This window comes from Trichomycterus rosablanca, chromosome 24 (genome assembly GCF_030014385.1).
Source record: "Trichomycterus rosablanca isolate fTriRos1 chromosome 24, fTriRos1.hap1, whole genome shotgun sequence".
In the NCBI taxonomy this organism is placed as follows: Eukaryota; Metazoa; Chordata; class Actinopteri; order Siluriformes; family Trichomycteridae; genus Trichomycterus; species Trichomycterus rosablanca.
The window spans coordinates 10,541,161-10,568,552 of NC_086011.1; the positions used below are offsets into that span (position 1 = coordinate 10,541,161).

The 27,392-nt window shown below is 38.9% G+C and overlaps 2 protein-coding genes across 2 annotated transcripts; both read left to right on the forward strand.

Annotated features, from left to right (window-relative positions):
- The first annotated feature begins 1,367 nt into the window (after positions 1–1,367).
- LOC134301756 (zinc finger protein 135-like) lies at positions 1,368–3,895 on the forward strand. Its single transcript, XM_062986609.1, has 2 exons — positions 1,368–1,639; positions 2,663–3,895. The coding sequence occupies exons 1-2, from the start codon at positions 1,441–1,443 to the stop codon at positions 3,442–3,444; spliced, it is 981 nt and encodes a 326-aa protein (XP_062842679.1). The 5' UTR covers positions 1,368–1,440; the 3' UTR covers positions 3,445–3,895.
- A 4,912-nt stretch (positions 3,896–8,807) lies between these two features.
- LOC134301757 (zinc finger protein 135-like) lies at positions 8,808–13,244 on the forward strand. Its single transcript, XM_062986610.1, has 2 exons — positions 8,808–9,006; positions 11,963–13,244. The coding sequence occupies exons 1-2, from the start codon at positions 8,808–8,810 to the stop codon at positions 12,742–12,744; spliced, it is 981 nt and encodes a 326-aa protein (XP_062842680.1). The 3' UTR covers positions 12,745–13,244.
- Positions 13,245–27,392: the final 14,148 nt, after the last annotated feature.

Below are 27,392 nucleotides of genomic sequence, written 5' to 3' on the forward strand. Positions count from 1 at the left end.
CAAAAGAACAAAATATAGTTATATTATTATTAAAATGCAAATGCTTACAGGCTACTTTAGTACTGTACCACTTAAGGAGTATCATAGCCACCATGGTAATTTTAAACACTTTGGCTCATTAATATACCCATCTGATTGGTAGGTGATTCAACCCCCCCTCCCACATGGTCAAGATTTCACTTAAAAAAAGTGTCAACTTGTCACTGACAGGAGAAGTGTGAGTTGTTGCCAAGAGAATTAAGAGAGAAGGATTTATTTACTGAAGATGAGTGCATGGAAGACGTAATATTTGGATGCATTTTAATGCAATAAATCAGTCGCAATCAGAATGTCAGTACAACTGACTCAAGTGACCCAAGTGAACCGGATCACATTACTGAGTGACTCAGATTAACCCGAGTCCATAAAATGAACCGAATTTACCACCACTATAAATACTCCGTTGTTTGAGTAGCGCAGTGGGCAGCGCGCATCGCGCACGCTCTTCTGGCTTAGGGCGAAACTAAAGTAACACACAAGCAGGGCCGGTGCAACCTTTACCCCCTCCCCCCAGCTCAGGTAAACACCTGGCATCTCCTTCCCCCACCCTATGCCTTCCGCCAACCTGCCAGCCCATGGTGTTCCTTATTTCCAGTTCTGAAAGTTGGCAACCCTAGTTACATGAACCACGTGACCGCGTAGCGGCGAGATCAAGGAGTGTCGCAACTCTCTATCTACGGCTCTGGTTGTACTCAACAAAAGCGAGCCGCTCGTTCCGTTGATTTGATTGGTGTAGTTTTAGTGACGTCTAATGTGCAGTAGCATTAGCTTTCGTGTAGCATTATTAGTATTACGACCCTTTAACAACCTCGTAATTCAGAGGATCCAGTGATGTACAGGAGAGAAATGTACACAGGACAAAACGTATAGGGTTCTGAACATGTTTATTTAGCACAGGATGCGTTAGAGCCGATTTTTTGAAAACCCAGTTCATTTTTCAAATAGGAAATCTGAGTTAGACCTGGGTCTCCAAATATGGGCATAACGAGGACTACAGAATGACGCACGACTTCAGTGGTCTATGCTTTAATCGTCTATTAATTGTCACGATAGTCAAGAAAGGGAACATTTCCATCTCATTTCCACTCCTTACTAAGTCGTGGCCACGACTTAATTATCCCGTTCCCACGCGTTAATAATGCGTGGCTACAACTTAATTATCCCGTTCCCACGCCTTATTAAGTCGTGGCCACGACCTAATAAGGCGTGGGAACGCGTTAATAAGGCGTGGCCACGCGGTTTTTTTTTTAGGGGATGTCACCTTAGGGGCTCCGTACTAATTTGAAAAAAGCGCTGATGTGCTGTAGTCTTGGCGCTGGGAGGCAGCAATGTGTAGATAAATATAGTTACCAGTATTAAATAGAACTGAAGAAGAAGGAGTTGTTGTTGTTGTTGTTCGGGATGAATTCTTTAAGCACAATGGAGGATGTGGAGTTTTTAAATTCACTTTTTACTGAGCGGTTGTTGGTGGTTGCAGGAGAAATATTTCAGGCAGTGAAAGATCTTATTATTAAGTACCAGGAGCAAACAGAGTGCACCAAACAGGAAAATATTTACCTGAGGAAAATGCTAACGGCTCAACACTTCCATAATGCACAAGGTATATGAGCAGTGAAGCTGAATCACTTCTGTATATCGAATAATCACTGTGTTTCTAACTTTTACTACAACCAACGTAAGGACGTGGTATTCTTTACTGTCTCCATGAGTGTTCCTGTTCTGTTGATGTAGAGTAGTCAAAGAATTTAATACTGGAACAACAACATTCTATTTTTTACTGTCTAGCTGTATGCAAACATGTTATTTAAGCAATAGAACACGAGAGGGAGTGTGTTATCGTGAATAACATCACGGCTGTGATTCGGTCGCAGGCACGAGCCGAAAAAAGTAGTTCCACAACGAATATAAAGTTTAACACTACAAAGCACACATCCCAAGTTGCAAAAACTCATTTCAGGGAGGTAAGAACAACAACAAGAAAAAGGTAAGAACCTCCGAAGGGAAAAAAAGAAATAAAAAAACCTCTTGCACACACCAGAGGATATACGGGTGATAACTCTTAGAAGCTGCTAACTGGGCTATTATGCTAACTGTTCGCGTTACAAACACATTAAAGTTCCCTACATAGTGCACTAGAATGTGTATCATCACGGATTTATGTTCGCTACACAGTGCACTAGATAGTGAATTAGACAATTGGTTATGTTCCCTATACAGTGCGATAGATTGTATATCAGATCACGGATTTAAAACGTGATCGGGAGCTGTGTCGCCTGCGTGCACGTTTGTGTGTGAAGTATTATTAAAAAGAAATACAGGAGATAAACTGTTCCGTAGAGCTTTGTTTTATTGCATCCTTAAACTGAACCCACGCATGCGTATACGGCATCAAGCATAACTCCGTATTCTGGGTTAACCCTTTAACGTCTTAAAGGCATATCACAACAGTGTGCATGCAGCTTGTCGTTACTGGCAACGCGTCAGCGGAGTAATACCGTTGTGATGTGAAAAGCCCGTGCTGTTGTCACGAATATCAGCACGGTTAGAAGGCTTCTCAACCAATCAGATTGTACGGTCGGAACTAACTGTTGTATAATTTTTATTATCTTTTCATTTCTTACAGATCAAACCACTCAAGCATTTTCTCAGGAGTTACCAAACATCACCCATGAAGCCCTGGAAATAAATTCCTCAGTTATACAAGTGAAGGTGGAGGATTCAACCATGCATCAGAACATTAAACCACAGCAATCATTAAATAATCCATCGGTATGCACTTCTTCCTCTGCAGTGACTGCACCTTGTGATTTTTCAGAACAGCCTACAAGTGATGGGATTAATAACAACTGTTTAGATAATAAGCCAGCAATGCTAATAAAATCTGAACCATGTAATTCCCAAATCATCTCTGAAATCTCATCCCCTGTGGTACAAGCTGCAAGTGGAACAACTGAGAATCATTTAAAAGATTTACGAGATAATCACGACTCGAACCTTTCATCCAAGTGCCAAATGATAAATGATTCATTGCAAAGTCAGACTTCTGAATCAGTCTGCTATTGTGAATATTGTGGAAAGCCTTTCCAACACCGTGCCGATCTGAAAATGCACTTGGTGGTCCATGAAAAAGAGAGACCAAGACCGTACCGCTGTGACTTATGTGAGAAGAGTTATTCATATGCACAAGTGCTTGAGGTCCACCGGAGGACTCATACAGGAGAGAGACCGTATCAGTGTAGATTTTGTGGCAAACGTTTTAATCAAAAGGGTCACTGTAAGGACCATGAAAAAATTCACACAGGAGAAAAGCCTTTTAGCTGTTCGATTTGTGGAAAACGTTTTATACACTCCAGTCAGGTCAAGAAACACATCATCCACAATCATCCCAGTGTGAAGTTATCTTGAATTATCAGACCCTTTATTTTTTGGATTGTATAATGCCCTTTGGCAAGTACTAAATGTAAATGTGAAAATTGGATGATAGGTATAATATTTAGCATTGAAATTGATATTTGTTTTAATTTTGCTTGTCAAGTAAAGTTGTCAAGTTGGAAATAATATAAAATGTTATCAAAAACCAATCCACATTCAATCAGCTGTGTTCACATTCCATAAGTAAATGTATTTATGTTAAGTTAATATGTTTGTTCACAGAATTGGTGTTGATTTGAAATTATTTACTTAAAGTTCTGTCATTTAAGAGCTGAAGTTCAAGCTACATACCAAATTGTAGCTTTAAATCTTGGTATTCTTTTTTTTCTGTTGTAGTCTCTATGATGTAGATCTTGCTTGGCTATAGACATCGTCATCTGTGTTTGAGCAGTTTTAATGAATATCAAACCTGTTTTGGTAAATGTGAACATTTGCATAAACTGTTTCTTGATTTTTTGTAACCTTGGTGAGAGACCACTGTTCAATATACATTTTAAAATGTGCCATTATACAAGCCCTGTTTATATGTGCACAGAGAAGTCACCAGCCTTAAGTCAATCAAAGGAATTAAGGCATGCCACAAAGTTACATTTTATTATAGAACTTTATACAATACCAGATTTACGAAATGTTTAAAAATCAGTCATAAACATGAATTAAGTTTCAATAATTTAGTTACAGAAATAGAGCAGAAATAGAAATCCTAACTGTAATAAAAACATGTTACTTAAAAGTGCTTGTAAACTTTAACTTCAGTGATACTTGCTTTTAAAACCAGTTATGCTACTAAACGAAGAGCAATTTGACGTTTCAGCAAAATGAGTCGACTCTTTGGTAAACTGAACCTTTAATATGAATCACTAAAAATTCTGAATGCCCCACAATTGTTTCCAGACTATGTGGGGAACTATATATTATGTAAAAACATCACTAAAAATTATTACATGTACATTCAATATAATAACGGTTGTTGTAAATGCCTAACAGGATGTACGACTTTCTACAATGGCATTATAAAATAAAAGTCCTATAGTATAATAATAATAAATAATAATAATCCATTTTATTCATGGCGCCTTACAAAAGCAAGAAAGTATCAATACAGTAAAATAAAAAAATCAAGTTCAAAAGATTAGTAGTAGGCTAAGGACAACAATAAATCATAAAAAGTTAAAATCACAAAAATCGAGGGTTTCTTTGTATCTCCAAAAAACAGGCCAGTAAATACATTGAATACTTTTTTTATTGCACTGTGGGTCTGAGTGAGGAACTTGGGCCTTAATGCCAGTGCTAGAGGAGAAAAGTGCACCAATAATGCCACGTGTTTGAAAACTGTCAATAAGTCTAAAGAAGGATCTGAGGCCTTAAAACATTCTGCCTAAAAAATGAAAATAGCTCAAGTCTCAAACCGCACACCTACATGTGATTACAAGGAATGTGTGCCTGTAAAAGGTAAGTCATTATAAACAGTATTTAAAAAAACAGATCTGCTGCTGCACCAGATAAACTAACACCAGTATTAATATGTTAATATCTGGTCAGTGGTGTAAAATTAAATAATATACAATAACATGTAGTTTGTGGCTCAATTACATTTGAGTTTCCAGGAATTCACAAACATCCATCAATAGCCTGAAATTCTTAAAATTCTTAAATCTTCAAAGACTAGAGTCCAAAGACGTACAGTCAGGTTCATTGGTGACATTAAAAATTACTTAAAATGACTGGGTGACCTGTCCAGGAATGAATGAACGAATATGGTGTTTTGATAAAATTTAACTGAACAGAAATTCGACACCCTCTTTAGTACGCATGTGCAGCACCTGTACCAAATAATGGTATCGTGATAAATTATGCACGATTGCTTTCAGATTCATCCCTTCTTGGCACAGCGTTAAAATGTTACCTGCCGATTTTCGTTAAAAAGAATTTAGCAAAATTTGCATTACTACGGAGCCTAAGGTGACTACCCCGAAAAAAAAAAATAACGCGTGGCCACGACTTACAGTACTTAATGCGTTCCCACGCCTTAATAAGTCCCCAGCTAACACAGAACGTTCCCGTAACGTTAGATTTTGGTTCCCCTATGGTTATTTTTAGGGAACCATCCCATAGCGTTATGGTAACGTTCTATTTTCTTTAAAAAAAAATCAGCGCTGTTCCCGGAACGTTCCGGGAACTATGAAACCTAACGTTCTCTCATGTTTTTATGAAAACTAACAGAGAATGTTATCTAAAAGTTGCCTTAAGGTTTTCTTTCTTATGTGTTTAAAGTACGTTCCAGTAACGTTCCCGGAAGGTTTTCTTATGATCTTTAAAGTTTTTAGTAGGAACTTACCAAAAAAGCAGCCTTTTGCTTGAGATGGTCCATGTAGATCAGGGGTGTCAAACTCATTTTCACCGAGGGCCACATCAGCATTATTGTGGCCCTCAAAGGGCCGATTGTAACGTATCCTGCTGTGATTGCAGTCACATTGCTGTTTTTCTTGGAGGCTAAATTCTGCATTTATATTGTTCTACTTTACCACAGACACAGCCTCATAACACAAGAGACGCACCGGTTTCTCTTCCTGAAGCACAAACTTGTTTTCACTTTCATTAAATTTCCTCCTTATGCTTAATTTTCTTAATTATCTTCTTGTACATTTTAGGATCATGTGTAAATATGTGTAACATCATCTACTGACAGGCTGTGTCACTTTGCAGGTCACAAAATCAGCATGCATTTTGAAAGATGCAGTTTATTTATTTATTTATTTATTAGATTTTACAGTGTATTTTTAAGACAATCATTCTGCCCTCACTAATAGTTTATCCCCCTTTCTCAGCTAGACTGACAATCAGACAGCTCTCTTCAGAATACAGTCGGTTTATTTGCTCCCCAGTTGTGTGCATCAAAATGAAGTAAAAATACAAACAATAAAAACAATAAAGAACCTAATACAGTAAAAGCACACAGCTGTAGTCAAGTGTTACATCTGGTACAATATGCGATTTAACCAAACGTAAAATAACGAGTTAAAATTTTGTGTAAAGATACTAATTGCTATAGTAACGTAACAACAGTATTTAATTACGGTAAATTTGTAACTAAAACGCTGTGATATACTCACTAAACATTTACTAACAACTGAGAATATAAACGCCACTACTTACAGACAATGCTTGGGTATTATACTGAAAAGTAATTATTTGTATTTATTTATTATTGTTTACATTACTGACTACGCTACCCCGCGTTCTTTTGCCGTAAAAGTCACATGGCTTCTTAGCGAAGGTTAAAGTTAGTTGCCATGACTACGATTTCACGTTGTCTCTTAAAGGTGCAGGAGCGCATTAAATTATAAGCGCGTCTCTGTAACGACTCGAACCATCACAACAATCATGAAGTCGTTTAAGCTCTCGCGGGCCAGATCAAATGACGCGGCGGGCCGGATCTGGCCCGCGGGCCGTGAGTTTGACACCCCTGATGTACAGTAGATCAACCTTTACTTACAAGTACCAACTATAAAACTATGAAACCTAACGTTCTCTCATGGTTTTATGACAACTAACAGAGAACGTTAGTTAAAGCTTGTATAAGGTTTTATTTCTTATGTGTATAAAGTATCGTTCCAGTAACGTTCCCGGAAGGTTTTCTCATCCAGTGAGAGAAATTAGCTCTACACTGCAAAAAATGATTTTTTGACTTAGTAAATAGAGTGAAGATTTTTAAAGTACTTTATACAAGAATATTCTAGTTCAGTCTTGCTACTTAAGAATGTCACATATAATTTAGTGTGTTACTTGGTGTTTCTTTGTAATTATTTGTTATCAAATACATTAGTAAATTTTATTCTAAATACCAAGTAAAATTAACTATGTTTTTTATTTCTTGGATTAAAGCAAAGCAAAACTAAAAACTTCTAGTAAATATTACTTTATGTTCCACGCATGCGCATTGCCTGGCAAGTTCGGACATGTTTCACACACGGAGTGCAAAACGAGCTGCTGAGACTTTTGAATCTTCTCAAGTCTTCTCACCACAAAGTTTTTCGGTTGTTAAGGACATACTTTGGCCAAAGGGGACTGTTTTATGGTAAGTTGTCATTTTTTAAGAAATTATTTTACCGTGCCAGTTAATATTATAAATATTTAAAATTTGTTTAACTTTCTACACTATTGACTCCAAATTACTTGTTCCGTTTAATGAACGTGGGCTTAAAACGTTGGTTCTAAAATAGTTCTTTTGTCTATTGATTATGAAAGCCTGTTTTGCTACTTAAAAATAAATCTGTATGAGGATATAGTCACGGGTCTTTCAAAGCAAACCTTGAGAAAGTAAAATTGAATTATAATATGTAACATAACATTCTGAGGTCTACATAAAATTTATAATTACTAATTTATGTTATTTTTTTAATCTTTGTCTTAGATGAAAGATGAGTTCAGGAGGATAACTACAGTCAGTCCACCTGGAGCAAGTGTTTCTGACAAACCTTTACTTGCATCTATTTTTATTTTTTACTGCAAGTTTTCAGAAAAATGTTTGAAAGATTGATATAATTTATTTTGTCCTGTATTATAACAACCATAATAATAATAATTTAATATTTCTGTGGTTTGAATATTTACCAAAATCTGCTTGTAAATGGTTTACTAAAACATCTGTCAGTGTAATTAACCCTTAGATTACATCTTCATCGCTCATTGAGCGCTGTCTAATCTACAGCAGCAGCTGGTTCTCTAAAATAAATGTTGTCTGTCTGTTATAGTGGTTTTTGTATATGGTAATCATTGATGTTGAATTGAATAATGTAAAATTATTTTGCATTTTATAATATAGCATTTTAATAATATATAATAAAGCATTTTATAAGCCATGTTTTAATGCTTTTAGTGCTGCAATGTTTAAGTAAAATCTACTAAGATACAGCTATTAAAATATACTTGAAGCAGTAAATATAATATAAAAATATAAAGTAAGCAAGTAGAATGCTTTAATCGTCCATTCTGTTTATTGGCACGATAGTCAAGAAAGGGAACAGAGTAAACAATATTCAACTGTTTCAACCTTTTTAAGTCGTGGCCACGATCTCATTCCCACTCCTTACTAAGTCGTGGTCACGCGTTATTAAGGCGTGGGAACGCGTTAAGTAAGTCGTGGCCATGCGTTATTATCTCGTTCCCACGCGTTATTTTTTTAGGGGATGTAACCTTAGGGGCTCCGTACATTACTAATTTAGAAGAAACGCTGATGTTGCTGTAGTATTGCCGGTGGGAGGCAGCAATGTGTAGATGAATCTTGTTACCAGTATTAAATAGAACTGCAGAAGAAGGAGTCGTTGTTGTTCGGGATGAATTCTTTAAGCACAATGGAGGATGTGGAGTTTTTAAACTCACTTTTTACTGAGCGGTTGTTGGCGGTTGCAGGAGAAATATTTCAGGCAGTCAGAGATCTTATTATTAAGTACCAGGAGCAAACAGAGTGCACCAAACAGGAAAATATTTACCTGAGGAAAATGCTAACGGCTCAACACTTCCATAATGCACAAGGTATATGAGCAGTGAAGCTGAATCACTTCTGTATGTCGAATAGTAACTGTTTTTATAAACACTTGTTCGGATTTTATACACTTTTACTACAACCAAGGATTAATTAAGAGGGTCAGATCTCCCGTAATTTTAACCATGTATAGTATACCTGTCAAGTTTTGGATTTAAAAATAAGGGAAATTTTCCGCCGCGCGCTTCGAGCCGTCCCACCAGCCCAACCGAGGTTCCGTATCCCTTACATTTTAAGACAGGTTTACAAGAAATCTAAAATAACCACCTGTGAACCACTTACAAACTACAATTAGATGATCAGAATCTGATAGGCCTACCTTTGTTGACACTAAAATGCTGTGGACATTCCTACATATGTAATTCTTATAATACAGCCTAAATCAGGGGTGTCAAACTCATTTTCACCGAGGGCCACATCAGCATTATTGTGGCCCTCAAAGGGCCGATTGTAACGTATCCTGCTGTGATTGCAGTCACATTGCTGTTTTTCTTAGAGGCTGAATTCTGCATTTATATTGTTATACTTTACCACAGACACGGCCTCATAACACAAGAGATGCACCGGTTTCTCTTCCTGAAGAACAAACTTGTTTTCACTTTCATTACATTTCCTCCTTATGCTTAATTTTCTTAATTATCTTCTTGTACATTTTAGGATCATGTGTAAATATGTGTAACATCATCTACTGGCAGGCTGTGTCACTTTGCAGGTCACAAAATCAACATGCATTTTGAAAGATGCAGTTTATTTATTAGATTTTACAGTGTATTTTTAAGACAATCATTCTGCCCTCACTAATAGTTTATCCCCCTTTCTCAGCTAGACTGACAGTCAGACAGACAGACAGACAGCTCCCTTCAGAATACAGTCGGTTTATTTGCTCCCCAGCTGTGTGCATCAAAATGAAGTAAAAATACAAACAATAAAAACAATAAAGAACCTAATACAGTAAAAGCACACAGCTGTAGTCAAGTGTTACATCTGGTACAATATGCGATTTAACCAAACGTAAAATAACGAGTAAAAATTTTGTGAAAAGATACTAATTGCTATAGTAACGTAACAACAGTATTTAATTACGGTAAATTTGTAACTAAAACGCTGTGATATACTCACTAAACATTTACTAACAACTGAGAATATAAACGCCACTACTTACAGACAATGCTTGGGTATTATACTGAAAGATAATTATTTGTATTTATTTATTATTGTTTACATTACTGACTACGCTACCCTGCATTCTTTTGCCATAAAAGTCACATGGCTTCTTAGCAAAGGTTAAAGTTAGTTGCCATGACTACGATGTCACGTTGTCTCTTAAAGGCGCAGGAGCGCATTAAATTATAAGCGCGTCTCTGTAACGACTTGAACCATCACAACAATCATGAAGTCGTTTAAGCTCTCGCGGGCCAGATCCAGTTTGACACCCCTGGCCTAAATGAAAACACAAAAGGGAATGGAAGCACATTTATTTATTTTACATATTTTCAGCATATATACACATTGCTTGTCTTAAAGTGAAACACATTTTATTTTCATTACACATTTTTAGTATCTCATGTTCACTCGTGGTTCTCTGGCATTCTGGTTAGTGACATTTCAGTTTGGAGAGGCACAGGAATGTTTTTTAAAATTATAATATAATACGGGAAATTTACGGAAAAATACTAATACGGGAGGACGGCGGGAAAGAGGGGTAAAATACGGTAGTTTCCCGGCCAAAACGGGAGACTTGACAGGTATGATGTATACTTATTAGGGATGTAACGATACACTCCACCCACGATGCGATACAATTCACGATTCTAGGTTCATAATACGATTTCTTCCGATTTTCTTCAACAAAATGAAATTGAAGACAAATTATGACAAAGTTTCCTTTTATTATTTCTTTTTAAAATAAGATAAAACAAAATATTGTTTTTGTGCTTATCTTTCATTTATCTAAATTAATGAATGCCCTTTTATTTCTGAGGTAGGTGCAAACTACATTGATCAGCCATAACATTAAAACCACCTCCTTGTTTCTACACTCACTGTTCATTTTATCAGTTCCACTTACCATATAGGAACAGTCCATCTGTTTCTCTGCATGCTTTGTTAGCCCCCTTTCATGCTGTTCTTTAATGGTCAGGACCACCACAGAGCAGGTATTATTTAGGTGGTGGGTCATTCTCAGCACTGCAGTGACACTGACATGGTGGTGGTGTGTTAGTGTGTGTTGCGCTGGTATGAGTGGATAAGACAGCAATGCTGATGGAGTTTTTAAACACCTCACTGTCACTGCTGGACTGAGAATAGTCCACCAACCAAAAAAATCCAGCCAACAGCGCCCCGTGGGCAGCATCCTGTGACCAGTGATGAAGGTCTAGAAGATGACCAACTCAAACAGCAGCAATAGATGAGCGATTGTCTCTGACTTTACATCTACAAGGTGGACCAACTAGGTCTAATAGAGTGGACAGTGAGTGGACACGGTATTTATAAACTCCAGCAGCGCTGCTGTGTCTGATCCACTCATACCAGCACAACACACACTAACACACCACCACCATGTCAGTGTCACTGCAGTGCTGAGAATGATGAAATAATACCTGCTCTGTGGTGGTCCTGTGGGGGTCCTGACCATTGAAGAACAGGGTAAAAGCAGGCTAAAAAAGCATGCAGAGAATTAGATGGACTACAGACAGTAATTGTTGAACTACAAAGTGCTTCTATATGGTAAGTGGAGCTCATAAAATGGACAGTGAGTGTAGAAACAAGGAGGTGGTTTTAATGTTATGGCTGATCAGTGTATATTAACTTAATGTAACTGAGTGTTTCTGTTCTGTTGGTGTGGAGTTGTCAAAGAATTTAATACTGGAAGAACAACACATTTAATTTTTACTGTCTAGCTGTATGCAAACATGTTATTTTTTATTATCTTTTCATTTCTTACAGATCAAACCACTCAAGCATTTTCTCAGGAGTTACCGAACATCACCCATGAAGCCCTGGAAATAAATTCCTCAGTTATACAAGTGAAGGTGGAGGATTCAACCATGCATCAGAACATTGAACCACAGCAATCATTAAATAATCCATCGGAATGCACTTCTTCCTCTGCAGTGACTGCACCTTGTGATTTTTCAGAACAGCCTACAAGTGATGGGATTAATAACAACTGTTTAGATAATAAGCCAGCAATGCTAATAAAATCTGAACCATGTAATTCCCAAATCATCTCTGAAATCTCATCCCCTGTGGTACAAGCTGCAAGTGGAACAACTGAGAATCATTTAAAAGATTTACGAGATAATCACGACTCGAACCTTTCATCCAAGTGCCAAATGATAAATGATTCATTGCAAAGTCAGACTTCTGAATCAGTCTGCTATTGTGAATATTGCGGAAAGCCTTTCCAAAACCGCGCCCAGCTGAAAAAGCACTTGGTGGTCCATGAAAAAGAGAAACCAAGACCTTACCGCTGTGACTTATGTGAGAAGAGTTATTCATATGCACAAGTGCTTGAGGTCCACCGGAGGACTCATACAGGAGAGAGACCGTATCAATGTAGATTTTGTGGTAGACGTTTTAATCAAAAGGCTCACTGTAAGGACCATGAAAGAATTCACACGGGAGAAAAGCCTTTTAGCTGTTCAATTTGTGGAAAACGTTTCATACAGTCCAGTCAGGTCAGGAAACACATCATCCACAATCATCCCAGTGTGAAGTTATCTTGAATTATCAGACAAAAAAGCCTGGATGTACATTCTTACATTTTTATGTAGCTTCTTTAGTCCTTTCTGTTTAATGGTGTTCCAGATAACAGAAAAAATAATAAAAATGATTATTTAAGCACAAATTACATTTTTTGCTTCTAGATTTAATAGTCCTGTAATGCCATTAAAAAATGATTAAGAGATGACTAGATTATGTGAAAACCAAATTGACTAAATTTTATTTTATGTTCTTCCTTTACTCTGTTACATTATATATTTTTTTTACTTTGTGCATTGTCCTAATGCACTAATTTGAAAGGTAACACATATCTAGCTGGTGTACTGTATGTTGTAAGTACTTTCATTCATTGCTGTTGGTGGATTGTAGTGGCTCAGTGGTTAGGATTCTACGCTGTTGACTGTAAGGTCGAGGGTTTAAGCCAAACCACTGCCATGGATAAGGGCCTTTTTTTTTGGATTGTATAATGCCTTGACATCTGAATAAATTGTCCTTTTTTCAACCTTGGTGAGAGACCAGTATGTTTTACATACTTATAATAGGTATATATAGGTGTATATGTACCCTAAAAAGGGGAGAGAATAAATGAGAAGACTCAAACGTGATGTTTTCTCACTGTTCTATTGAGAGTTGTGTTTACATATAAAATAGGCAATTAAAGAACATTAAAACATTACAGCTTCTCAGTATTATAAATCACAATGTACCAAACAGTAATTATCACACAGTATAGGTCACTACTTTAACCAAAAGGTAAAATATATAAGCATATATTTACTTAAACAGGCACACTACCACAGCAGACCTCTGAGCTATATGCTAATGCTAAGTTTTATGATTCACTAACCGGCAGCAGTAACAGAGTTTTTAGTACGTTTCTCACACAAAGAAAGAAACCCACATAACACCAGTAAGTTCTTAAACTGTTCAGATTTACACTTTCATGGTATAAATTGGTATAAATATATATACGTGTATATACAGTAGACCCTTGAGTTACAAATGATTTACCATACGAACATTTTGGGTTACGAACGTTCTTTTTCAACTTAACGTACGAACAAGTTTCGGATTACGAACCGAAATTCGCGAAACAAGTTCACAAGTTCATGAACAAGTTCACTCCAACCGTCTCTCTCTCTCTCTCTCTCTCTCTCTCTCTCTCTCTCTCTCTCTCTCTCTCTCTCTCTCTCTCTATATATATATATATATACACAGGGTGGGCCATTTATATGGATACACCTAAATAAAATGGGAATGGTTGATATTAACTTCCTGTTTGTGGCACATTAGTATATGGGAGGGGGAAAACTTTTCAAGATGGGTGGTGACCATGGTGGCCATTTTGAAGTCGGCCATTTTGGATCCAACTTTAGTTTTTTCAATGGGAAGAGGGTCATGTGACACATCAAACTTATTGAGAATTTCACAAGAAAAACAATGGTGTGCTTGGTTTTAACGTAACTTTATTCTTTCATGAGTTATTTACAAGTTTATGACCACTTATAAAATGTGTTCAAAGTGCTGCCCATTGTGTTGGATTGTCAATGCAACCCTCTTCTCCCACTCTTCACACACTGATAGCAACACCGCAGAAGAAGTGCTAGCACAGGCTTCCAGTATCCGTAGTTTCAGGTGCTGCACATCTCGTATCTTCACAGCATAGACAATTGCCTTCAGATGACCCCAAAGATAAAAGTCTAAGGGGGTCAGATCGGGAGACCTTGGGGGCCATTCAACTGGCCCACGACGACCAATCCACTTTCCAGAAAACTGTTCATCTAGGAATGCTCGGACCCGACACCCATAATGTGGTGGTGCACCATCTTGCTGGAAAAACTCAGGGAACGTGCCAGCTTCAGTGCATAAAGAGGGAAACACATCATCATGTAGCAATTTCAAATATCCAGTGGCCTTGAGGTTTCCATTGATGAAGAATGGCCCCACTATCTTTGCACCCCATATACCACACCATACCATCAATTTTTGTGTTCCAACAGTCTTGGAGGGATCTATCCAATGTGGGTTAGTGTCCAATAGCCAATAGCGGTGGTTTTGTTTGTTAACTTCACCATTCACATAAAAGTTTGCCTCATCACTGAACAAAATGTTCTGTGTAAACTGAGGGTCCTGTTCCAATTTTTGATCTGGGTCATCCTCGTTGAGATGCTGCAGCAGCTGGAGTTTGTAAGGGTGCCATTTGTGAGTAGCCTGGCACGGATTAATTCTGTTTACATGATTTCATATGGGAAAAATAGGTTTAACTAACGAACATTTTGACTTAAGAACAGTCCTTCGGAACCAATTAAAGTCAAGGGTCTACTGTATATACACTATATTGCCAAAAGTATTTGCTCGTCTGCCTTCACACACATTTGAACTTGAGTGACGTCCCATTCTTAATCCATAGGGTTTAATATGATGTCGACCCACTTTTTGCAGTTATAACAGCTTCAACTCTTCTGGAAAGGCTTTCTACAAGGTTTAGGAGTGTGTTTATGGGAATATTTGACCATTCTTCCAGAAGCGCATTTGTGAGGTCAGACACTGATGTTGGACGAGAAGGCCTGGCTCACAGTCTCCGCTCTAATTCATCCCAAAGGTGTTCTGTCGGGTTGAGGTGCAGGCCAGTCAGGTCCTTCCACACCAAACTCGCTCATCCATGTCTTTATGGACCTTGATTTGTGCACTGGTGCGCAGTCATGTTGGAACAGGAAGGGGTCATCCCCAAACTGTTCCCACAAAGTTGGGAGCATGAAATTGTCCAAAATCTCTTGGTATGCTAAAGCTTTTAAGAGTTCCTTTCACTGGAACTAAGGGGCCGAGACCAACTCCTAAAAAAACAACCCCAAACCCTAATCCCCCCTCCACTGAACTTGGCACAATGCAGTCAAGTACCGTTCTCCTGGCAACCGGCAAACCCAGACTCGTCTATCGGATTGACAGATGGAGAAGCGTAATTCGTCACTCCAAAGAACACATCTCCACTGCTCTAGAGTCCAGTGGCGGCGTGCTTTACACCACTGCATCCGACGCTTTGCATTGCGCTTGGTGACGTAAGGCTTGGATGCAGCTGCTCGGCCATGGAAACCCATTCCATTAAGCTCTCTACGCACTGTTCTTGAGCTAATCTGAAGGCCACATGAAGTTTGGAGGTCTGTAGAGATTGACTCTGCAGAAAGTTGGCAACCTCTGTGCACTCTGTGCCTCAGCATCCGCTGACCCCGCTCTGTCATTTTACGTGGCCTCTAACATCTGGTGGCTGAGTTGTTGTCGTTCCCAATCGCTTCCACTTTGTTATAACAGTCGACTGTGGAATATTTAGCAGCAAGGAAATTTCATGACTGGACTTGTTGCACAGGTGGCATCCACGGTACCACGCTGGAATACACTGAGCTCCTGTGAGCAACCCATTCTTTCACAAATGCTTGTAGCCCTGTTTATATGTACAACGAGAATTCTTGTTCATAATCACTAACCAGTAATGGAGACCATGCCTCAAAGTTAAATTTTATTATAGAACTTTCTACAATATCTAATTTATGAATGATATGTTTAAAAATATTCTATAAACATTAATCAAGTTTCAATCATTCAGCTACAGAAATGGAAATCCTAACTAAAAACAAGTTTCTCAAAAGTGTAAAATTTGACCAGCAATATCTGGTTTAAAACTAGTTATGCTACTAAACGAAAAGCAATTTGACGTTTCAGCAAAATGAGTCGACTCTTTGGTAAACTGAACCCTTAATATGAATCATTTAAAAAATCTGTCTGCCCCACCACTTCTTTCCAGACAACGTGGGACACGTGGTACAAAGGAAATGACGTTGCCAATTTACACATTTTACTTCAGTGAAATAGAGGCATTTTCACTAGTATTGCCACACATATGGCCCTTACTGTAGATGCCCCTTAAGGTGTATGTAAACTTTTGACTTTAATTGTATAACATGTCAGTGTAGCGACACCAGATGGCAGCACAGTTTGTTTATCTGTGCTTGTATACACTATATTGTATACACTATAATTCATGTTTCACAGGAGACATATTTGATAAGGTATCCAGTTCAGTCTAAAAAAAACCCTTAAAATAGAGCTAACAGTAAAGATAAACCGGTGACAAAAGCAACGACCGCTGTTATAGGATGTGTGTGTGTCTTTAAGAGAGATGCTTTGTTCACAGTATCGATATAAGTGAATCAGGAGTCGATTCACATAAAGAAAAGCATAAGTTTCTTTTCTCAGTCATCTCTCCGAAGGGGGGGGGGGGGGGGGAATGTCCAAAAAGGTTGAAAACCCCTGGCCTAAAGCAGGGGTTTTCAACCTTTTTGTACACGCGCTCCCTTCCATGTGCCGACCTTGAACTTGCGCCCCCCAACCAAACCCCCCGCAACCCTTCCTCCCCCCATGCGGCCCCATCAACTTAGCTTTTATTAAAAAGCTAAAATAATATAAATAATCTAATAATATTATATTGTAATATGAAATAATATAATTACCGTTGTGTACATCATACATACGCTGCAATTTTGCTGATTGAATTATATACTTTAAAAAGATAATACAGCTCTGTCTTATTCAATGCCCAGTAGAGGCAAAAGTACATCAATTGCTGATTTCGATAGTTTAGGATACTCTGCTTTGACTGACAGAAAACACAGGGGCTTTTTTGCTTCACAATTTGACTTGGCTACCGCTCTGTGGTAATAACCAGTTTAATTAAGCCTCCGACCTGTAAGAAAAGCAAGTCACACAAAATGTTCTGTAGTAGCTGATGTTTATTTAAAACTGCAGCATTCATTAATAACAGTAAAAACGGAGAGCTGACTGAGGAGGGAAACTCAGAATGTGCACAAGCTTCTCTTCATACGAATCGACTCCTGAATCTGATATTGTGAACAGAGCATCTCCCACTATACACCGATCAGCCATAATATTAAAACCACCTCCTTGTTTCTACACTCACTGTCCGATTTATCAGCTCCACTTACCATATAGAGACACTTTGTAGTTCTACAATTACTGTCTGTAGTCCATCTGTTTCTCTGCATGCTGTTTTTCAGTGGTCAGGACTCGCCCAGAACCACTACAGTGTAGGTATTATTTGGGTGGTGGATCATTCGCAGCACTGCAGTGACACTGACATGGTGTTGGTGTGTTAGTGTAAGTTGTGCTGTTATGAGTGGATAAGACACATAAATGCTGATGGAGTTTTTAAACACCTCACTGTCACTGCTGGACTGAGAATAGTCCACCAACCAAAAATATAGCCTACAGCGCCCCGTTGGCAGCGTCCTGTGACCACTGATGAAGGTCTAGAAGATGACCAACTCAAACAGCAGCAATAGATGAGCGATCGTCTCTGACTTTACATCTACAAGGTGGACCAACTAGGTAGTAGTGTCTAATAGAGTGGACAGTGAGTGGACACGGAATTTAAAAACTCCAGCAGGGCTGCTGTGTCTGATACACTCATACCAGCACAACACACACAAACACACCACCACCATGTCATTGTCACTGCAGTGCTGAGAATGACCCATCACCTAAATAATACCTACTCTGTAGTGGTCCTGTGGGGGTCCTGACCATTGAAGAACAGGGTAAAAGCAAGTTAAAAAGGTATGTAGAGAAACAGATGGACAACAGTCAGTAATTGTAGAAGTACTAAGTGCTTCCATATGGTAAGTGGAGCTGAAAAAATGGACAGTGAGTGTAGAAACAAGGAGGTGGTTTTAATGATCAGTATATATGCTGATCAGTGTATATATATATATATATATATATATATTAGGGCTGTCGAAGTTAACGCGATAATAACGCATTAACGCGATTTCAATTTAACGCGATTAAAAATAATAGTGCCGTTAACGCAAATTCTAGTTAATGTTGAGACTTGACTGGTAGAACTACAACGCTCGGTTACATTATGTTAACATTATGTTAAAACAAACGTTTTAATGTCGGACTTGCCACCGTTTTTCATTCGCAGTTTGTTAGCATAATGTAACCGAGCGTTGTAGTGATGCACTTATAAAGAAATAAATACACGCTATATTCACAAGTTGTCGGGAGCAGAACACTTTTATTAACTTATTCTGTTAAGGTACCAAATACCGGAAAGCTGAGTCAAGCACGTTAGTCCATGCACTATGGAAGCCCCAAAGGGTCAAAACACACTCACTTCGTGTAGAAACGGCCATCAAACCATTGTCACAATACAACCACAGAAAAGTCTGTTACAATAACTACGCCTTATCCCACCTAAAGCACCGCTGATCTACAATGTTTGCTGATGGAGAAATTCTAAACTACAATCTGACATTTACTGCCTAGTATGTGAGTGAATAAAACTCCCTTACAGTTTTCTCTTGTCCCAGCAGTTTTTAACATCAGTACATTTAGCATAAAATGTGTTCACCATTTTAATTGTAACATTTCACATAAAAATCCTTGTTTTCTATAACATTTACACAGATTTTTTTTAATGCGATTAATCGCGATTAACTATATGAAATTCTGAGATTAATCACGATTAAAAAATTTAATCTTTTGACAGCCCTAATATATATATATATATATATATATATATATATATATATATATATACTGTATATATATATATATATATACAGGTGCTGGTCATAAAATTAGAATATCATGAAAAAGTTGATATTTATTTCAGTAATTCCATACAAAAAGTGAAACTTGTATATTATATTCATTCATTACACACAGACTGATATATTTCAAATGTTTATTTCTTTTAATGTTGATGATTATAACTGACAACTAATGAAAACCCCAAATTCAGTATCTCAGAAAATTAGAATATTGTGACAAGGTACAATATTGAAGACACCTGGTGCCACACTCTAATCAGCTAATTAAGTCAAAACACCTGCAAATGCCTTTAAATGGTCTCTCAGTCTAGTTCTGTAGGCTACACAATCATGGGGAAGACTGCTGACTTGACAGTTGTCCAAAAGACGACCATTGACAACTTGCACAAGGAGGGCAAGACACAAAAGGTCATTGCTAAAGAGGCTGGCTGTTCACAGAGCTCTGTGTCCAAGCACATTAATAGAGAGGCGAAGGGAAGGAAAAGATGTGGTAGAAAAAAGTGTACAAGCAATAGGGATAACCGCACCCTGGAGAGGATTGTGAAACAAAACCCATTCAAAAATGTGGGGGAGATTCACAAAGAGTGGACTGCAGCTGGAGTCAGTGCTTCAAGAACCACCACGCACAGACGTATGCAAGACATAGGTTTCAGCTGTCGCATTCCTTGTGTCAAGCCACTCTTGAACAAGAGACAGCGTCAGAAGCATCTCGCCTGGTCTAAAGACAAAAAAGGCTGCTGAGTGGTCCAAAGTTATGTTCTCTAATGAAAGTAAATTTTGCATTACCTTTGGAAATAAGGTCCCAGAGTCTGGAGGAATAGAGGAGAGGCACAGAATCCACGTTGTTTGAGGTCCAGTGTAAAGTTTCCACAGTCAGTGATGGTTTGGAGTGCCATGTCATCTGCTGGTGTTGGTCCACTGTGTTTTCTGAGGTCCAAGGTCAACGCAGCTGTCTACCAGGAAGTTTTAGAGCACTTCATGCTTCCTGCTGCTGACCAACTTTATGGAGATGCAGATTTCATTTTCCAACAGGACTTGGCACCTGCACACAGTGCCAAAGCTACCAGTACCTGGTTTAAGGACCATGGTATCCCTGTTCTTAATTGGCCAGCAAACTCGCCTGACCTTAACCCCATAGAAAATCTATGGGGTATTGTGAAGAGGAAGATGCGATACGCCAGACCCAACAATTCAGAAGAGCTGAAGGCCACTATTAGAGCAACCTGGGCTCTCATAACACCTGAGCAGTGCCACAGACTGATGGACTCCATGGCACGCCGCATTGCTGCAGTAATCCAGGCAAAAGGAGCCCCAACTAAGTATTGAGTGCTGTACATGCTCATACTTTTCATCTTCATACTTTTCAATTGGCCAACATTTCTACAAATCCTTTTTTTGTATTGGTCTTAAGTAATATTCTAATGTTCTGAGATACTGAATTTGGGGTTTTCATTGGTTGTCAGTTATAATCATCAACATTAAAAGAAATAAACATTTGAAATATATCAGTCTGTGTGTAATGAATGAATATAATATACAAGTTTCACTTTTTGAATGGAATTACTGAAATAAATCAACTTTTTCATGATATTCTAATTTTATGACCAGCACCTGTATACAGTGTATCACAAAAGTGAGTACACCCCTCACATTTCTGCAAATATTTCATTATATCTTTTCATGGGACAACACTATAGACATGAAACTTGGATATAACTTAGAGTAGTCAGTGTACAACTTGTATAGCAGTGTAGATTTACTGTCTTCTGAAAATAACTCAACACACAGCCATTAATGTCTAAATAGCTGGCAACATAAGTGAGTACACCCCACAGTGAACATGTCCAAATTGTGCCCAAATGTGTCGTTGTCCCTCCCTGGTGTCATGTGTCAAGGTCCCAGGTGTAAATGGGGAGCAGGGCTGTTAAATTTGGTGTTTTGGGTACAATTCTCTCATACTGGCCACTGGATATTCAACATGGCACCTCATGGCAAAGAACTCTCTGAGGATGTGAGAAATAGAATTGTTGCTCTCCACAAAGATGGCCTGGGCTATAAGAAGATTGCTAACACTCTGAAACTGAGCTACAGCATGGTGGCCAAGGTCATACAGCGGTTTTCCAGGACAGGTTCCACTCGGAACAGGCTTCGCCAGGGTCGACCAAAGAAGTTGAGTCCACGTGTTCGGCGTCATATCCAGAGGTTGGCTTTAAAAAATAGACACATGAGTGCTGCCAGCATTGCTGCAGAGGTTGAAGATGTGGGAGGTCAGCCTGTCAGTGCTCAGACCATACGCCGCACACTGCATCAACTCGGTCTGCATGGTCGTCATCCCAGAAGGAAGCTAACGCACAAGAAAGCTCGCAAACAGTTTGCTGAAGACAAGCAGTCCAAGAACATGGATTACTGGAATGCCCTGTGGTCTGACGAGACCAAGATAAACTTGTTTGGCTGAGATGGTTTCCAGCATGTGTGGCGGCGCCCTGGTGAGAAGTACCAAGACAACTGTATCTTGCCTACAGTCAAGCATGGTGGTGGTAGCATCATGGTCTTGGGCTGCATGAGTGTTGCTGGCACTGGGGAGCTGCAGTTCATTGAGGGAAACATGAATTCCAACATGTGCTGTGACATTCTGAAACAGAGCATGATCCCCTCCCTTCGAAAACTGGGCCTCATGGCAGTTTTCCAACAGGATAACGACCCCAAACACAACCTTCAAGATGACAACTGCCTTGCTGAGGAAGCTGAAGGTAAAGGTGATGGACTAAACCCAATTGAGCACCTGTGGCGCATCCTCAAGTGGAAGGTGGAGGAGTTCAAGGTGTCTAACATCCACCAGCTCCGTGATGTCATCATGGAGGAGTGGAAGAGGATTCCAGTAGCAACCTGTGCAGCTCTGGTGAATTCCATGCCCAGGAGGGTTAAGGCAGTGCTGAATAATAATGGTGGTCACACAAAATATTGACACTTTGGGCACAATTTGGACATGTTCACTGTGGGGTGTACTCACTTATGTTGCCAGCCATTTAGACATTAATGGCTGTGTGTTGAGTTATTTTCAGAAGACAGTAAATCTACACTGCTATACAAGTTGTACACTGACTACTCTAAGTTATATCCAAGTTTTATTTCTATAGTGTTGTCCCATGAAAAGATATAATAAAATATTTGCAGAAATGTGAGGGGTGTACTCACTTTTGTGATACACTGTATATATATATATTGCTTGGCTGATTTGCATATACATAAAGGTATTGATGTAGAGGCTTATATTGATATTTTGGAGAGACATATGCTGCTGTTTTGAAACATGAAGGCTGTTATAGCTGCAAAGTGAAAGTCCATATTAATACCATACCAGTAAAGCATAGTGTATGTGTGTGTGGAAAAATTATCCAAACATTTTAATCTGCAATACATGATCAGGAATAGAGAGATTGTAATTATAATTAAGTTGATGTTCTGTGTTTGTAATAATCACCAATGTAGCAATCAGGACATAATATAAATTTAATATGCCAAACAGCTCATTGGAAATGATGATGATTGCTCTTTCCTTCACCTTTGTATCAGAAATTTTTTTTTTGTTCTATTCAAGATGTTTGTCTCTAGTCATCATTATGTATTGTCCAGTACAAGGCTGGAAGCCACTGGTAAATGTGCATGTTCTTTAGAAACAGTTATGCAACTGTAATAAATAAAGACAAATGGGCTCAGGAGTAATAAGAACTCTGCTAATTACATTACCCCCATATTAGTCTGGAAGAGCTGCAGAATAGCAGCTGCCCCACCCAATTTCTAATTTCTTAAACTTCTTTAGAGCCCTTGATGATTCAGTCGACAGTCTGCCACAAAACACTTTTGTTGTTGTACACATTTTGTATTTGTCACACTTTAACCACCTCCTTTTTTCTACACACATTGTCCATTTTATCAGCTCCACTTACAATAAAGGAGCACTTTGTAGTTCTACAATTACTGCCTGTAGTCCATCTGTTTTTTTGCATGCTGTGTTAGCCCCCTTTCATGATGTTCTTCAGTGGTCAGGACTCTCCCAGGACCACCACAGAGCAGGTACTATTTAGGTGGTGGATGATTCTCAGCACTGCAGTGACATTGACATGGTGGTGGTGTGTTAGTGTGTGTTGTGCTGGTATGAGTGGATCAGACACAGCAGCGCAGCTGGAGTTTTTAAATACTGAGTCCACTTACTGTCCACTCTACCTAGTTGGTTCACCTTGTAGATGTAAAGTCAGAGACAATCGCCTATCTATTGCTGCTGTTTGAGTTGGTCATCTTCTAGACCTTCATCTGTGGTCACAGGACGCTGCCCTCCGGGTGCTGTTGGCTGGATATATTTTTGGTTGGACATGACATGGTGCACTATGGACCATGTCAGTGTTACTGCAGTGCTGAGAATGACCCACCACCCAAATAATACCTGCTCTGTGGTGGTCCTGGGAGAGTCCTGACCACTAAAGAACAGCATGAAAGGGGGCTAACACAGCATGCAAAGAAACAGATGGACTACAGGCAGTAATTGTAGAACTACAAAGTGCTCCTATATGGTAAGTGGAGCTGATAAAATGGACAATGTGTATAGAAACAAGGAGGTGGTTAAAGTGTGACAAATACAAAATGTGTACAACAACAAAAGTGTTTTGTGGCAGACTGTTGACTGAATCATCAAGGGCTCTAAAGAAGTTTAAGAAATTTAGGGCAGCACAGATGTGGTCACTGCAGGGTTCTGTGGCTGAATCTGACAGTGATCATATTAAACAATACTGTCTTCAGGAAGTAGCATGAGCTCATATACAATTAAATTAATAGACAATGCAGCTTGTGTAAATATGAAAAGTAAATATCTAGCATAGCAGTCACTGATCTGCTGATTCTGCGTCTACTGGTCCGGACGTCAAATCACCACATTCCCCCTCTGACATTTGTCCAATCTGACAGTGTTGGGTTCCCACGCAGACCCGTATTGCATACGGAGAGGCATACTAAGCTCTAAGTCTTTCAAAGTCTGTCTTATACCACTGCATAATATCTGAACAGTTTAGAGGCTGCTCCAATATCAGCATCTTAAAGCTCAGATGAAGTTTATTGTGGATCGTGTCTTCCATGTTTTAGCTTCTAATTAATGACAAATACATACTGTCAGGTGACAGTTTGGGGTTTCTTCTTGACTTTGGCAAGAGGTCACTGTTTCGTTTACTTTTTAATGTTTGCAGTCAAATTAGCCCTAAATACAACCCGCAAATCAGAATAAGTTGGGACAGCATGGAAAATGCAAATAATAATCAAACACAGAGTTTCTTACATTTACTTTGACTTTTACTTTATTGCAGACAGTATGGACCTGATATATTTCAGGTTTTGTCTGGTCAACTTCATTTTATTTATTAATAAACATCCATTCCTGCATTTCAGGCCTGCAAAAAAACTAATTCCAAAAAAGTTGGGACAGTAAAGTATTTACCACTTTGTAATGTTGCCATTCCTTTTCACCACACTTAAAAGACGTAAAAGACCCTGAGGATACCAAGTGATTTAGTGTTTCAGGTTTTATTTTGTCTCATTCTTCCTGCAAACACGTCTTAAGATGTGCAACAGTACGGGGTTGTCGTTGTCGCATTTTTCGTTTCAAAATTCTCCACACATTCTCTATTGGGGACAGGTCAGGACTGCAGGCAGGCCAGTCCAGTACCCGTACCCTCTTCTTCTGCAGCCATGCCTTTGTAATGTGTGCAGCATGTGGTTTTGCATTGTCTTGTTGAACAATGCATGGACGTCCCTGGAAAAGACGACGTCTTGAAGGCAGCATATGTTGATCTCAAAGTACTTTTCTGCATTAATGCTGCCATCTTGGAATTAACTTCAGTTTTGCAAGTGGTAAGATAGGTGTAACACATTAAACTGGTAGAAAATATCACCAGTGTTAACATAATTTTATTCATACTCATGTTAAACCAATTATTTTGTGTGAAACCAGAAAATGGACCAAAAAGTCTACAGAATGTGTTTGATCTGCTGTCCATCATTTCGAGTGTTAAGGCTATCCTTTACTCCCATTCCTGATGAACTTTCACCAAAACATCAAGCCAAATGCTAGCACAAGCATCAAAAATTATGTCTTTAAGATGAACAACTTTCTATATATTGTCACAGAGTAAAGAACTGTCTTGACACTTTAACTTGACAATTTAAATAAGGGGTTAAATCTGAGGAATGTGGTGGCCACTCAGTTGGACTCCTATGACCAATCCACTTTTTTACTTCAGGTAAAAAAAATGTGTAGCTACATATTATTGATTTAAAGGGTGTACTTGGTTTCTTCCCACCTGGTTTTTGAAAGTTGGAATGTTTAAAAAAATCTTTATAGAAGTTAAGAACCACACTATTCTTATTAAGGCCCTGATAAATATAACATTGATTTAAAGGACTCAGGGCTCTGTACTTGGACCACTTCTATTCCCTATCTACACCCACTCTTGGTAAGGTCATAGCCTCCCATGGCTTCTCTTACCACTCCTATGCAGATGATACTCAGCTCATTCTGTCATTTCCTTCTTCAGACACACAAGTTTCAGATCGCATCTCAGGATGTCTGCGAGATATCTCACAATGAATGTCAGCTCATCATCTAAAACTTAATCTCAGCAAGACAGGAATACTTATTCCTGGAGATCAATCTATAACCCAGGAGCTAGTCATCTCTCTTGATGACTCCTAGATCAGACTATCTGATAATGTAAGCAGCCTTGGTGTTGTCCTGGATAACCAGCTGACCTTCTCTTCTCATGTAGCCAACATAACAAGATTGTGCCGGTTCCTCCTCTACAACATCAGGAAGATTCCTCTCAATGGAAGCTACTCAGATTCTTGTGCAGCCACTTGTAATCTCACGGTTGGACTACTGCAACTCCCTCCTGGCAGGTGCTCCTATGTCCACTATTAAACCCTTGCAGCTCATTCAAAATGCAGCTGCCCGACTGGTTTTTAACCAACCTAAACACTGCCACATCACCCCACTGCTGCGTTCTCTTCACTGGCTTCCTGTAGCTGCACGCATTCAGTTTAAAACTCTGATGCTCGCCTACAAAGCCAAAAATGGATCCGCCCCATCTACTTTTAAGGTCTAATCAAAGCCCGCTCTGTATCACGCAACCTCCGAGCCACTAGTCTCGCCCGACATGATCCTCCACCCAGGACTTGAGGAACACAAGCATCAAGGCTCTTCTTTGTACTTGCACCCAAGTGGTGAAACAAACTTCCTCTGTCTGTCTGAACATCTGAGTCTCTCGCTGTCTTCAAAAGGCAATTAAAAACCCACCTCTTTACTAAGCACTTAAGCTGACATGTACTTACTTACTCACTTACTTACTAACCCTCTTATTCTCATTCATTTCTTGCAAAAAAAAAAAAAAAAAAAAACTTTGGTTCTAACAGGGTTTTAGCAGATTTGTGTTCTTGGACTGTTGTCTTCTTAAACTAGAGTAAGGTAATGTTTACTATGGAAGCACGTCTGTAAGTCGCTGTGGATGAGAGCGTCTGCTAAATGCCAAAAATGTAAATGTAAGGAGGGCTATTTTTCCCTGACAGCACACCATATAGTCAAATGTGTAAGCCCCTCTTAACTAAGAAATACTGAGTCTTATCACAGGGAAGTATGGTGGTGCTGTGGGTAGCACTGTCACCTCACAACAAAAAGGGCCTGGGTTCAGTTCCCTGTCCGGGTCAGTGGCGATTTCTCTAAGACTGCAAGGGAAGCTCAGCTTCCCCTAAAATGTCAAAAATTAAATGGTCAAATATGTACAGTTGTGTTAACATTTCATTGACTACAAATGTGTTAGAACACGTTCATCTCGAAGACGAGTTCGTTCAGAATCAGCTACTTATCACAAATCGAACTTCTCATACATTCCCGTAGCGTCAGTGCATTTGCCCATAGAAGCTGAGCGTCTCTTCACTTTAATGGGACTGCATGGAACGTTTTTTTTTCATTGCTTCGAAACTTGCCG

Bases quoted from the DNA above. Each gene is read 5' to 3' on its own strand.
- LOC134301757 (XM_062986610.1), top strand. From the start codon at position 8,808: ATGAATTCTTTAAGCACAATGGAGGATGTGGAGTTTTTAAACTCACTT. The intron at 9,007-11,962 runs GTATATGAGCAG...CATTTCTTACAG, and splicing joins ACACTTCCATAATGCACAAG to ATCAAACCACTCAAGCATTT.
- LOC134301756 (XM_062986609.1), top strand. From the start codon at position 1,441: ATGAATTCTTTAAGCACAATGGAGGATGTGGAGTTTTTAAATTCACTT. The intron at 1,640-2,662 runs GTATATGAGCAG...CATTTCTTACAG, and splicing joins ACACTTCCATAATGCACAAG to ATCAAACCACTCAAGCATTT.